Here is a 15147-nt window from a genome sequence, read left to right on the forward strand (position 1 = left end):
CATTCAGCCTGTTTGAGGGCTGGACTTTGAGTGAGAGGTGGCAAGTTACTAGTTTAACTGAGTTTCGACTAATAAGTAGAACAACAAGTAAGGGTCAGGATATTACAGGAGAGGGAGCAGACAGGTAAATCTGGGATACTTCACTGGGAAGGCAGTTAGGATGCAATGTGGTGCAGATAATTAAATGTGATTATTATGGTGGCAGGTGAAATGCAGGAGGACCAGGAAGAAAGTACAGAGAGAAATGGACAGGGCCAGGCCTTAGAGAGCTTGCTATGATGTTGAGACTTGTAAGTAATGCCTGTTCGAGAAATTAGAAAGTCCCACATTTTGTTTTTTGTATCAGTGGTTCTCAACAAGGTACGTTTGTAAATGCACAGGAGTATTTTGGGATGTCACAGTGACTTAGATTTATTGTTCATGGTTGACAATGCTAAATGTCCTGTGTCCCAGTCTCCTGTAATAAATAGATATATCCTCACTGAAATGTAACCTAGTTGCTTTTTCTGTTTCCCTTACAATGATGTATATTGTCAGAATTTGTTATTAGTAACTTCTTTCCAAGATTATGGGTAAAAATGCATGAACAAAATTATCTTTTCATATTTTGGCGTGTATTTTATACTTGTACAGAAATGAGAGCCCTCAGGGGACAGAAGGAGGAAACATTGGCAGATAACTTGGAATAATACCTTATTATTAAAGGTTTTAAATACTTGAGTATAAACAAAAAACAAAAATAATCTTTGCATTTCTGGTATCATTTTTTATATGCACAGGTGATGGAAATCATGATTTGTTATTTCAGAAACGTTTTTAAAATGTATTGGGCACCTTCAGTATGCCAAGTTTTTGTGATGAATGTTAAGAAGAAAACCAAATAGAATTGATCTTTGCCATCACACAACTTGGTGGTTTAGTCAGGAAACCTATTACAGTGTCTGTAGTAGGTTCTACAGGCAGTATAAGCATAATGTGCTATAACAACAAAGAGGAGAGGAGTACTCAGTGAGGCAGGGAAAATGGTCAGTTGTGGCAGTGAAGAAAGAAGAATGAATTATGATTATGCAGGTGATAATGAGGGTTGAAGAAAAGTTTGCAAATTATGTATAGGTTTTCTTAAGCTAATTTGCTAAAGTAGAAACTGGAAATAATTTCTTCTTTTCACTAGTTTACCTGTGTGTAAGACAAACAGTACTAAATCCCTATGTATATCTTGAAAAGTTGAACATACTTACAAACCCTGAAACCTTGGCTTTTGGTGGTGGTTTGTTTTGTGTTCTGTTTTAAAATACTTATCTCTAGGGATTTCTAGGAGGTGAAAAAGAGCCATCAAAATGACCTACAAGGCTCTATAATCCAAGCCCTTGGGAGGCTTAGGCAGGAAGATTATGAATTAGTAGCCAGCCTGGGCTACTTAGTGAGATCCTATCTCAGGAAAAACAAAACCAACACCCTCACCAAAGGAAAAGGAAAAATCACAACTACCCAAGCTTTCCAGTTCTCCACTCTTTGTTGGTGTCCCTGTTGTTGCAAATAATTACGACAGCACGCTTTTCTGACTAGGTAGTAGTAATAATCTCACAGGTTTTTCTGAAGGAAGGAAAAAGTTTACAGAACACCATTTTTCAAAAATGTTACCTCCTAGAATATTCTCTTACCCTTACTAAGTTCTGACTATCTTAAATCTGTAGCTCACATTTCTGTCACATCTGAAGTCATGGTTGATACCTGCCTTGTTTGCGTTGCATGACTAGTATACTAGTCCCCTAGTATGCATACTAGGGGGTTCCATCTTCTTTTATTTCCCCATTACTGGTGATCTACTAATGATACCAATTTCTTTTTCTGTTTTCCATTCTAGGTATCCCTGCTAGAGTACCGCAAGCGAAAACAAGAAGCCAAGGAGAATTCTGGTGGGGGAGGTGACTCTGCGCAAAGCAAAAGCAAGTCTACAGGAGCTGGGCAAGGCATCAATAATTCTGTTTCTGACACTGGTACCCATGGTGTGCAAGGATCCTCAGTCCGAACCCCATCATCCCCTCACAAAAAATTCTCCCCATCTCATTCCTCTATGTCACATTTGGAGCCGGTAAGCCCATCAGATTCCAGAGGCACTTCATCTCACTGCAGACCTCAAGAGAATATCAGCAGTAGGTGGTAAGTTTATATTTGATGTTTTATAATTAAATTCAGAAGGAGTATACATCTAAGATCATTTCCAATTTTATCTGAAATGTATGGGAAAATTTTGAGAGCACTAGTAGTTAGTGCTGCCTGACCTGCTTTAATAGAGCCATATCTTCCAGCCTTGCAGAAGGACAGGATTACCAGCAAGCCTATAGGGCAGCGCTTTGGATATAGACTTGTGAGTTCCCATGAACTATTACATTTGATGGGTACTAAAACTGCCTCTTATAATTTCTCAGTTCACATGAAAGGTGAGTCAGAAGTCCAGCCAAGTTCTACTTGAATTAATTTCAGATGTTTCTATTCCATGCAGTAACATATACAGAGTGAAAGGATTGGTCTTGTTTAAGAGAAACCACAAATGAAGTAGTTATTACTAGTGACAAGTTCTGAGTATCAGATGATTAAAACAGAATGAAGGGATCTTGATCTGTAAAGAGTAAGTCTGGAAAAGAACACACATGACTCAAATTATATTCATTAGTGTAAGAAACCTTTAACTACTTAAGTGTCAAGACATATCTTCTTCACAGAGAAAATTTAGCGCAGTTTTTTGTTTGTTTTTTCTTTTGTTGGGTAGTACTGGGGTTTCAACTAAGAGCTTCACACTTGCTAGGCTCACACTGCCACTTAAAGCCACATCACCACAGCCCACCACTTCCCACAACTGGGATGACTGGTACATGCCACAATACCCAGGTTTTTCTGTTGAGATGGGATCTCATGTTAGCACAGGCTGGCCTCAAACCATGATCTTCCTGATTTCAGCCTCCCAAGTAGATAATTTTAACTACTTGGTAGGTCACTGGGACTTGGCTTTTTGTCTATTTGTTTTGAAACAGAGTCTTGAAATGCAGCCCAGGTTGGCCTGGAACTCGATGATTCTCCTGTCTCAGCTTCTCAAGTGATGGGATTATGGATGCGTTAGCACACACCTTTTAATAACAGCACTAGCAAGGTAGAGTGTAAGTTCAAGACCAGCTTGGGTTATACATAGGAAGAACCTGTCTCAAAATTTTTTTTAAAAAGTGTATTTTTGCCAGGCGCCCGAGGCTCATGCCTGGCTGCTCAGGAGTATCACAGTTCAAAGCCAGCCAGGGCAAATAGTTCTCAAGACCCTGTCTCAACAAAAACCCTTCACAAAAAAGGGCAGGTGAAGTGGCTCAAGGTGTAGGCCCTGAGTTTAAACCCCAGTTAGGCAAAAAAAAAAAAAAAAAAAAGGCTTTTTTTTTTTTTTTACATGAGACATAGTTTAAGGCAGAGAAGAAATATTTTAAGTAGGTCCTGATGAAAATACTGTTTAAGGATGTCTTAAGAGAATATATCACAAACTTTGTCAGGGCTTCATTTGTTTCAGACTCTTGGCTCTTAAACCCTGTGGCTTAAACATGTACCCTGGTGTCTCTAGGATGGTTCCCACATCAGTAGAGCGACTCCGAGAAGGAGGAAGCATCCCTAAGGCCCTCCGAAGCAGTGTGAGAGTGGCCCAAAAAGGAGAGCCTTCTCCCACGTGGGACAGTAACATCACAGAGAAAGACTCAGGTGAGCCTATGGCCTTCACTGACAAGCAGGTTCAGGGACACATAAACCAAGGTCTACACAATTCACATCAAATGCTGCAGTGAGGTGAGCCAATTTCTGACACACTTGGGCTCTGCTGTGTGATAGGTTCCAATTCAATCGCTCTTTGGGGCTACAGAATTCATAAGATGTAGCATTGCTTGCTCTCTTGTCTGCTCTTTTTTTCCCCAAGGGATACCTTTCTGTAATTCTCATCTCTCCAAAGTCCTGGAACTCCACCTCGATGAAAGATGAAGAGAAAGAAGGAGACAAGAATGAGATCAGGCATTTAAAAATCTAGCACATAATTAACCACTCCTTTTGCCCTTCTGGCATGCTGCACTCAGTTGATTTGTCACAAAGAGCAGCATGAGTTGGTGATGGCATTGGTGATTTGAATGAACAGTGGCTATTTCTTACTTGTTCTGAGAAGCCAGGTTGATTTTACAATACCTTCCTGATCCTGCAGATGGAGAAGGCCCAGAGACATTGAGCTCAGCACTCTCTAAAGGAGCCACCGTTTACAGCCCTTCCAGATACAGCTACCAGGTGAGTTGAGAAATTCCTGACCTCTAGCTGTAAATATTTCGTGATCCTAGTTATCATGTGCAGGTGAGAATACTGGCATTGCTCACTCTCAAGTATATCACATCAGAACAGCAAATAAAATGATCACAGATAGCCATTTTACTGCCTTCAGTAGCCTTAAAAAAAGTTTTTTAAACATGAAAAATAAAAGAAGGATATTGTAGATATTCACAAGCTATTGACAAAACTTGTTCATATCCTATGCTTTCCTCTCAACTCTTTCTAGCTCCTGCAGTGTGATAGTCCACGGACAGAATCACAAAGCCTCCTTCAACAGAGTTCCTCCCCCTTTAGAGGACATCCTACTCAATCTCCAGGATACAGTTATCGAACTGCTGCACTGAGACCTGGAAACCCCCCCTCTCACAGTTCTTCAGAATCATCCCTCTCCTCTACGTCCTATCCCAGCCCTGCCCACCCTGTGTCCACAGACTCTTTGGCCCCTTTTACGGGGACACCAGGGTATTATAGCAGCCAGCCACATTCTGGAAACAGCACTGGCAGCAATCTTTCAAGGAGGAGCTGTCCTTCTAGTGCTGCTAGCCCTACCCCACAGGGCCCCTCAGACTCACCAACCTCAGACTCAGTTTCTCAGTCCAGCACAGGAACTCTGAGTTCCACCTCCTTTCTTCAGAACTCTAGGTCGTCATTGCCATCAGACTTACGGACTATCAGTCTGCCCAGTGCTGGGCAGTCAGCTGCCTACCAGGCCTCCAGGGTATCTGCAGTTTCCAATACACAGCACTTCCCACACCGTGGGAGTGGGGGTGTGCACCAGTACCGACTCCAGCCACTACAAGGATCAGGAGTCAAGACTCAGACAGGACTTTCCTAGGGCTTCTGGATATGGGCAAACAGAACTGAACAAGCCCATAGCTGCTTCCTTCCAGCTGCCTCTGGAACCTAGGCCGAGCTTATTGCTGGGGAAGGGGGTTACAAGGTGCCAGAGGATTAGGTCTGGTCAACAAGAAACAAGACTTGTGGTCTCGACTGGCCTCTGACCTTGGAGAAAGATGTAAATCTTGTCTGAAGCAGAGACTATAAAGAAGTTTCTCCCTGCTGTTAAGGGTACATTGTTGACAAACAAATGGTGTTCCGGTTAGTAACGGTTCTAAGTGCAATGAGTTGTGTTGAAGCTTCTGTCTCCCATCCTTGCCTGTAGCCTGTAGTCACTTGTGCAGTGAGGACATCTTTTTAAATAAAAAAAAATTTTTTTTTTTTTTTTCAAAGAAAAAAAGTGAAAAGAGCCAATTTCAAAGCCCCAAGCCATCTGAGTAGTGTTAACGGTTTTATGCACTTAAGAAAAAAGGTAGGTATATAAATGTTCACCCTAAGGCTCCATTCCAGAAATAGATACATGTCCAAGTTGAGTCCACCAAGAGTACTCCCTACCTTTGTCTTTAAAAAAAAAAATCACCAGGTAATAGGCCAGGATAGTAAAGCTTGGAGCTTGCTCTGACTGAGGGATGCCTGGCTCTCTGAAGAGACCTGGTAATCAGCTCTTGATTGTTTGGGAGCAGATTATCTGTGTATTGAGCCCCAGCTGTTACCATCCCACTCCTCCTTCCCAGGCTGTTTCACAGCTTAATAACCCATGAAGTAAGTAGAGAGGGGTGGAATGAGAAGTGAGATGGGCCGATTACATTGCTACTTACCAGCTTTGGGGAATAGATTTGATTAGGAAGAATCCCAAGTGGTCTTGGAATACTTTGAATTTTATTTTTTCTACTCCCAGTCAATCAGGAGTTGACGATCCCATGAGCAGGACCGCCTCCGTGATTGGGGAGCACGCACTCATGACTGCAGGGTAAAAGTGGGAAGATAGGTTTGTGGAGTGGCACCGACAGGACTGTGATTGTGTGTGGGCCTGCCCCACGTTTCTTTGGGGGAATGCTTATGTGAGAGTGGGCCAGTGAGAGAGTTACCAAGCCACCATACCCCTAACATTGTTCTGGATGAGAGACGAGAGCAGACTGGCTTCTCCCCATCAGTGCATTGTGCCTGTTGTACACCCCTGGAGGAGCCCTAGAGCCAGCCCAGGTGGGGTACACAATCTTTTAAATTCCATATGGTTGCCAGCTTATTTCTTTCACTTGTTTACTGTAATATCTGGCGTGTTTTTATTTATCTAATTTTGTATTCAGTTATAACCATGGTAGGGGTAGTGAATATATGACAGGTGTAATCCCTGGTGCTGCAGTGGACCTTCTTTTCTTTTGGACAAGATAATACTGTGAGTCTCCCCCCTTCCCTCTAATTTTTTTTCTCCTTTTCCCCCCAGCCTCTTGCATCCCCTTTTCTATCCTGTCCTACAACTATCATATGCACAGTCTTCTCTCTTTGTGTGTGACTGTTACAAAATTTTACTTTTCAAAATTGAAATCAGGTGTTTGCTCAAATGAGGGGAGATTTTTATTATTATTATTTTAATGCTGAGACCTCAGCAGAGAACTTTTCATTTTGTTGCTTCCCCTACAAATCCATCAGTCTGGGAGAGCGTTGGGAGTAGAATCATGTTGCCTGGGATGCCGGTTTCTTTGTATATTATATAAAACGTATGTAAATGTCTCTCCATTTGGGCTGGGGTTTGCATTCTTCTCTTGGCTATTGGCCAAGGGGAGAAGCCAGCGGGCAGGCGGCCCTCACCCTGCCTGGCACGTGCAGAGACCCCAGCTACTCTGTGTGGGCAGGGTGCTGTCAAGACCAGACCTCTAGGGGGGGTGGGGGCGGGAGGGTGGGGGGACTCTTGGAAGGGAAGAAGTATCACTTCTTTCTCAAGTGGAGTGTTTACACCTTGCTGTAACATTTGAACTTTCACAAGAGATGTAATAATTTTGATAATAAAATTCTTAACCATAATAATCATAAAGTTGAAAAGTTCTTTGATCAGTTTTATAACCTTATTTTGCCTGGTTTTCCTAATGCTATCTTTACCTAACCAAGAGTAAAGTGGATCCACATTCAGGAGAATATGCTCTTTGTGAAGATGTTATGCTGGTACTAGGGCCAAGGATATTAATTACTCATTTTATTTCTGAAATGTGGTCAAGGATTTATTTTAGTATAACAGGATAAAGTATAGACAGGTGGGGGAGGTAGAAAAAGAGGAACATTTCCTGTCCCCCATGCAGGAAATGAGAGCATTGACTCCCCTCAGACGTTTTATGATTAAGATCAGGCCAGTGTTAAGGCAAGTCTTCAACATTGTAACTGACCAGTGACAACTGACTTAAACTGGGACTGACTTTGGCCTTATTTATTCAGCAATTATTAGTTGGCCTTTTTCATTCAAAAACAGTGTCAGGTATTGTTTATGGAGCTGAGCTTACTATGCCGACTGAAATGGTGGCTGAGGTAGCAAATCAAGATCCCTCTGTCCTAAGATTTATATTCTACTGGAGGAGAAAACAAAAATAGTACATAAATTTCAAGTCAGTTACGTTGTTGGTCCCTTTTCACCAAGAAGGTTCAAAAACCCAACAAGGAAGTTCCTGTCCCTCCCAAAGCCAGAGCAAAGGCTTTGAAAGATAAGGCATCCAGAGCCAGAAAAAGAAGATCTGCGTGTCATACTTTCCAGCAGCCCAAAACACCGTGGCTTCAGAGGCAGCCCAAATACCTTTTGAAGAATGCCCCCAGAAAAACAAACTTGACCATTGTGCTACCAAGTTCTCCTTGACCACCGAGTATGGGATGAAGAAGATAGTTAAAACATACTTGTCTTCATTGGGAGCGTCAAATACAACAAATCAGATCAAACAGGCTTCAAAGAAACACTATGACATTGATGTGGCCAAGGTCAATACTGTGATCAGGCCTGATCCAAAGCTCTGGATTTTGCCAACAAAATTGAGATCTAAACTGAGTCAAGCTGATTAATTGTAAATACTTAACGTTTTAATCATTAAAAAATTATTATTTTACAACGATTTGGAGTGGTTGAAAGGGCTGCTCTATATTGATTGATCAGGAAGTCTCCACGGTATTAACATTGTAACTGAAACCTCAATGATAAGGCAGTCATGGATGTCGCAGGTTATTTTCAGGATACATAGACTCTGAAGTAGAAGTTTGGTTGGGATGTAGTTGGAAAAGGGAGGTGAAAGATCCAGTACAGTAAAGGGCCAGATATTAAATAATTAGGCTAGGCACTCATGAGCTCTGTTGATAACCACTCAACTCTTCCATTGCAGTACAAAAGCAGCTGTAGACAATATGTGGCTGTATTCCAGCAGAACTGCATTTACAGAAACAGGTAGGTGGCAAGTTAGAGTTGGCCTGCAGGTTGTAGTTGGTTGGTCCTTAATATAGAACGTCGGGGAATCCTTGCAGGATTTTCAGTAGAAGTGATAGTCTAACTTATGGGTTTGTTTGCTGGTTACTTGGTTACTGTTGTTTTAAATTGTTTTGATTCTGTTAGAAGAGAGTAAGAGAAGCTGGGCAAACAGTTCAGAAGGTATAACTGTTCGGCAAGCAACAATACAATGGTGGCTTCTATTACAATGGTAATAATGCAGACAAGAAGTAGTTGAAATGATTTTTTTTGGGGGGGGGTGTTTTGTGGTTATACGGCAGGACTTGGCAATGAATAGGACTGGCAGTAGTTTGCTCTAACATTTGTTTGACAGATATTTACTTATGAAAATGCATTTTGCTAAGTACCTAAGGTATTCAAAGATGATAATGTTACTTTTTTTCTTTAAGAAGCTTAGGAGATTTGGCTCACAACTATAATCCCAGCTATTTAAGAGGCAGAGATCAGCAGGATCGTGGTTCAAATCCAGCCTGGGCAAATAGTTGACTAGACCCTGTCTCAATAAAAACCAATATAAAAAAGGGCTGGTGGAGTACCTCAAGGTGTAGGCCTTGAGTTCAAACTCCAGTACCGCAAAAAAAAAAAATTCATTGTCATATTATGTTTCATGCTAGAAGTCTGCAGGATGAGACTTGAGACTTTATACAGTGTTCAACCATGCCTCAGGGTTTCTGATATTGAATACACCTCTCTGCTTTCTGCCATATTTGGAAGGGTTTTTTTCATAATTGTTTGTAGGACTCCTGTATTCTAGGCTATATGCAAGGTGCTGGGAATATGAAGGTAAAAAAGTCAACTACCTTAGCATATTTGCTGCTGTTACAAGTGCCAACTGTGTTGCTAGGCACTTTGCTCTTGGTGTGGTATAAATCTGAAAAGCTGAACAATATTAAGAAAGTCAGTCTTTGTAACAATGGCACCTTATATGTTACAATTTTTTAGGCTCTCAATTATGTCATCATGTAATAATGTGTGAAGTAGATATTCCCATTTTATAATTTTTTGAATTCAAGTTCAGGCAGACCCAAACCAATAATTTTGGAAACTTTATAATTTACCCAGGAAGCAAATAGAAAGCACTAGAGGTGCTGTGAAACCAAACTGTTCCTGGAAATTAATTAAGTAGGTAAAAAGGTGTGTCATACCCTTTCCTGCCTTAAAAATAGCAGTCTGGCCCTTTTGACCTGGGCATCCGTTTGACAGTACAGGATTCTCTGTTTAACAGAAGTCACAATTGCCCCAGTGGAGTAGGCCATTTGCTTTTAACCTGCACTGTCAGCCTTCATAACCTCCTAAGGCTCAGAAAGATAAAGAAGTGTGTCAAGATTTCTTAGGAGGTACTATATTCTGAAGACAGATAAACAGCTTGAAGAAAAACATAGTCACTGAAGAAGATGTAACTTTTGTCTGCCCTTAACCTACATTCAAAATTTGTCAGTGATTCTAAAATCATAGTTTTCAACTCTCAAACTTCCTATAAAAGCACACAGAGCAATTGTGGCAGCAAAACTGAAAACCTTGGACAAATTTACAGCAAAGCTACATACTTCCAGCTCCTGCCCCGCCAAAAAAAATCCACAATAGCCACAAGACTTGCATGGTATCACCACATGTTTTAGAGAAGGCAATGGACTATTTCATGGATCTCAGAACTCCAAAATTAACAGGTACTCACTTGAAAGCCCCGGATTCCAGTTTGATAATAGCAGTTGAAACCGTAAGGGGTTTGCAATAAGTCCAGAGGATGCTTGGATAGGTCTAATAAACTTAATTCTGTCCTGCAAAGATCCCTTCTAGGACAGAGCTCCACATTAAAACACCTTATAGAATCCAAATTGGAGCAGGACAATCGAAGTAGAGATGAGGGGTCACATTAAATGTTGTCACATACAATCCAGAATGTTTCATACTACAGCAACTATATAAGGATATTGAATAATTCCTTTAACTCCAGAATAAGATCTCAACAGACAATAAAATGTATGTCAAACACATGGAATATCTTAGGAAAATAATATTTGTAATATAGTAGTCCCATCTTGCAGCTTTTACCTGCAAATTTCAGCTGCCTGCAGTGAGTTGTTCTGGAAGTAATATTGATTTTAACTCTCTTGAGAGACTATACTCACAACTTTTTATTACTGTATATGTACATATTTCTATTATATATATAATTCTATTATCATTGCTGATCTTTTTACTGTTAATTTTGTAAGTTAAACTTTATCAGTTATAAGGGAGAAATATACATACAGATGAAGTTGAAGACAATGTAAGTCAGAAATGCTTTTAATACTTTGACCTACTGATTATCACAAGTCAGCCTAACCTAGTTTAAACATGTTCATAATATATACATTAGACTATAGTTGGAGAGAGTCATCTAACCTAAAGCCTATTTTATAATAAAGTATTACTGAGTAGTTCATGTAATTTATTTAATACTGTACTGGAAGTGAAAACCCAAATGTTTGTTTAAGCCATTTTGCCCCATTATAATGTCAAAAAATTCTAACTCAAAGCATCATAAATCAAGGATCATCTGTATAGTGTTTGATACTTACCTGTAGTTTCAAGCATTTACTGGTAGTTTTGGAATACCTATATGGGGGCAGGATATTGTACCATTTAAATTAGCACTTAAAATGAATATATATGAATCTTAATATATACAAAATCCATATGAGAAAAACTACCTGTAATATTTGCAAAAGATGTTCTATGTTCAGGGATAGAATGACTCAGTGTTGTGAGGATGTCAGTTTTTCTCAATCAGAATCCCAGAAAGTTATTTGTGGGTATCAACAAACTGATTAAAAAAATTTAAATTAATTCTGACCCTACCTGACCTCAACACTTTTTGTAAAGTTATACTAAGCAAGACAGAGTGTATCAACAAAACAAGCAAAAAATAACTGGAGCAGAACAGAGTGCAGAAATAGACCCACCCAAATATGGTTGTCTGATCTTTAATAAAGGAGCAAAAGTAAAGCAATAGAGATAGTCTGTTTGACAACAAATAATGCTAGAACAATGAATGACACCTTTGTACCAAAAAAAAAAAAAAATGGTATATTTCAGTGGTACACTGTGTTAGCATCTACAGGTTCTGGGTTTGATCCCCAGCACCCAAAAAAAAAAAAAATTGTAGACAAACAGACTTACATCCTTCGTAAGAATTAACTCATGGGTAATAGGCCTAAATATAATATACTAAATAGACAATAACCTTGGTTTCTGATGACTTTGTAAATACAAAGACATGATCCATGCAAAGTAACTGGTAAGCTGCTGGACTTTATTAAAATTAAAATCTTTTGCTCTGCAAACAACGCTGCCAAGTCATGGAGTGACTATATAAAGGATTCTTAAAACTCAACAATAAGAAAATGTCCTTTCCACTAAAAATTACATATAGGTTCAATACAGTCCCAGTGAAAATTCCAATGGCATTGTTCACAGAAATAGATAAATTCTAAAATTCATACAGAGCCACAAAAGACCCCAACTTCCAAGTTAAGTTTGCACCTGTTTTTTCTTAGTGGAACTGGGTTCAAACTCAAGTCTTCACACTTACAAAGCAGGCACTGTACCTCTCAAGCCACACATCCAGTCCATTTTGCTCTGGTTAATTTGGAGATGGGATCTCTCGAACTATTTGCTTGGACTGGCCTTGAACTGCAATCCTCCCAATCACAGCCTCCCAAGTAGCTAGGATTACCAGCAAGAAGAATGAAACTGGAGACATCATACTTTCTGATTTCAAATTGTTTCTAAGCTGGCTTGAAGTGTGACTCAAGTGATAGAACCTCACCTAGCAAAATGCATTCTTTTTTTTTTCCCTTGGTGGTACTGGATTTGAATTCAGGGCCTCACACTTGCTAGGGAGGCACTTTACCACTTGAGCCACTCTGCCAGCAAAATGCATTCTTAACTTCAAATTAATTTTAAGCCATAATAATCAGTAGAGTACTGACATAAAAACAAACACATAGATCAATGGAACAGAATAGAGAGCCCAGAAATAAACCTGTGCATGTACAGCCAAGTAATCTTTGCCAGAGACACCAAGAAGGCATGTTAGGGAAAGGGTAGACTTAAAGCAATGACAAAGCCGTGTCCAATGGTACAAGATTATTATCTCAGCACTCAGGAGGGCTGTGGCAGGAAGATCATGAGTTCAAGGAAAGCCTGGGCTACATAGTGAGATCATATCTCCAAAATATATAAAATACTGGGATAATTGGCTATCCAGTTGCAAAAATACTTAAGATCCTTTTACCATACACAAAAATCAATTCAGCGTGAATTAACAATTTTATATGTAAAAACTAAAAACATAAAACTCCTAGAAGAAAACACAAGCACTGGGGATAAATATAGGGAAAGCACAGCATTGGTCTTGGCAGTACTGTTTTTGATATGACAAGAAAAACAAAACTACTCTATTGTCACACAACCACCTATCAAGGTGTTGCCAAAACGCTGGTACCAGTGACTCACACCTGTAATCCTAAATACTTGGGAGGCCGAGATCAGACAGAAGTTAGCAAGCCCATCTCACCCAATAGTGGGTATGGTGGTGTGCACAACAGTGGGAAGTATAAGGATCTGAGTCCAGGCCAGCCTGGGCAGAAAGCAAGACTTTATCTCCAAAATAACCAGAGCAAAAAGGGCTGGAGGCATGGCACAAGCTGTAGAGTACCTGCCTCAAAAATGCAAAATCCCACCATTGGCTCACACCTGTAATTCTAGCTACTAGGAGGCAGAGATCAAGAGGATTGAGATTTGAGGCCAACCTGGGCAAAATAGTTCACAAGATCCTATCTCGAAAAAACCCATCACAAAAAAGGGTAGCGGAGTGGCTCAAGGTGTAGGTCTTGAGTTCAAACCCCAATACTGAAAAAGAAAGAAAAGGAAAGAAAGGAAAAATTGAGGTTATAGTAGAGTAGAGAGAAGCTGGGTTTTTAGGGCAGTGAAACTTCTATATAAATACACTGGTAGATGTATGTCACTATATGTTTGTCAAAATGCATGAAACATACACCAAGACAACCCTAATGTACACTATGGATCTTGGGTAACGATGATATCTGTTACCTCACCTCTTCCCCCAGGTTATGGAGTAGAGCATCCCACACACACACACACATATCTCTGTCTCCCTCCCTCCCTCTTTTTTCTCTTTTGGCAGTATTGGGGATTGAACTCGTACTACTTGATCTACACCCCCAGTCTTTTGCTTTATTTTCCAGATAGGTCTCACACTTTTGCCCAGGTTGGCCTCAGAACTTAATTCTACCTTTGCCTCCTAAGTAGCTGGAATTACAGGCATAAACCACCACACCTTTTTTTTTTTTTTTGATGGCTTGAACTCGGGGCCTCATACTTGCTAAGCAGGTGCTCTACCACTTGAGCCACTCTACCAGCACTGTTTTGTATTGGGTATTTTCAAGATAGGATCTCTTGAACTATTAGCCCGGACTGACTTTGAACCTTGATTCTCCTGATCTCTGCCTATCAAGAGATCCAAAGCTAGGATTATAAGCATGAGCCACCTATGCCCAGCTCTGATTTATTTGTGAGATGGGGTCTTGCTAACTTTTGCCTAGGCTGGCCTCAAACCAAAGTACTCATGTCTGCCTCCCAAGTAGCTAGGGTTACAGGCGTGAGCCACAATAACCAGCCAGGATGTTTTTTTTTAACTTCAGGTCTACCCTCTGTACCCTGGGCTGGCTAGCTCCCACCTCCTGTGGGATTTGTTCTTTAAGTCATGTCTTTGTCCTCTTACTGGCCATGGCCTGTGAATATTTGGAACACTCCCATATTTAAAGAGAGAATCCACAGCCCCTGTGGGTAACATGCTATTGCTGGTCACTGTGTATACTCAGTCATTTCTGAAGGTATTTCTGAAGTCATTTCTCCTCCTTATCTGCACTTCTATTTGGAATTCTCACTCAGTCACCATCCAGTCTGCCAGAATAGACCTCAACATGGCTCTTCCCACATTCCCGAACATGCTCTGACCAAGTTCCAGTAGTACCTCCTTGTTCCCAAACCAAGTGGAAACTGTTTTCAGTCCCTTACTCTGGATCTCTGCTCCATGTGACCAGTTGACCTTCTCCTTGAACTAGTCCTTGGTTTCCATGGCACCACACTCAAGGTTCTCCTCATAACCCTCTGGCTCTTCTGTCCTTGGCTTTTGTGGACATCTCTTCCTCTGGCTGTCCTTTATGTCAGTTATTTTCCAGCATCTTACAGCCTCCTGCTCTTTTCACACTACAGTCTCCCAGGCAGTTTTCATTTACGCTTCTTACTGCACCCGTGACATATATGCTGATGTTTCTGACCCAGATCTTTCTCTTCAGCTCCTAGCTAGCTCCAAATAAGTCACCTGGCCTCTGGACAGCTCCACCAGGTGCCTCACACACTTCAGAAATGTGGCATGTCTCAAACCAAACTGACCATCTTACTCTCCTGCCATCTTGGCCAGTCTG

General features: G+C 40.7%; 1 protein-coding gene across 23 annotated transcripts in view; it reads left to right on the forward strand.

Moving 5' to 3' along the window:
- Positions 1-5794, forward strand: part of Setd5 (SET domain containing 5) — a 74374-nt gene extending 68580 nt beyond the window's left edge. For all 23 annotated transcript variants that reach the window (XM_074044316.1, XM_074044312.1, XM_074044322.1 and 20 more), the window contains 4 exons: positions 1865-2160; positions 3599-3732; positions 4220-4299; positions 4565-5794. In XM_074044316.1, coding sequence (XP_073900417.1) covers positions 1865-2160; positions 3599-3732; positions 4220-4299; positions 4565-5173 — 1119 coding nt within the window. In that variant the 3' untranslated portion in view covers positions 5174-5794. The remainder of the gene's footprint in view (positions 1-1864; positions 2161-3598; positions 3733-4219; positions 4300-4564) is intronic.
- Positions 5795-15147: the final 9353 nt, after the last annotated feature.

This window comes from Castor canadensis, chromosome 10 (assembly GCF_047511655.1).
Source record: "Castor canadensis chromosome 10, mCasCan1.hap1v2, whole genome shotgun sequence".
Lineage (NCBI taxonomy): Eukaryota > Metazoa > Chordata > Mammalia > Rodentia > Castoridae > Castor > Castor canadensis.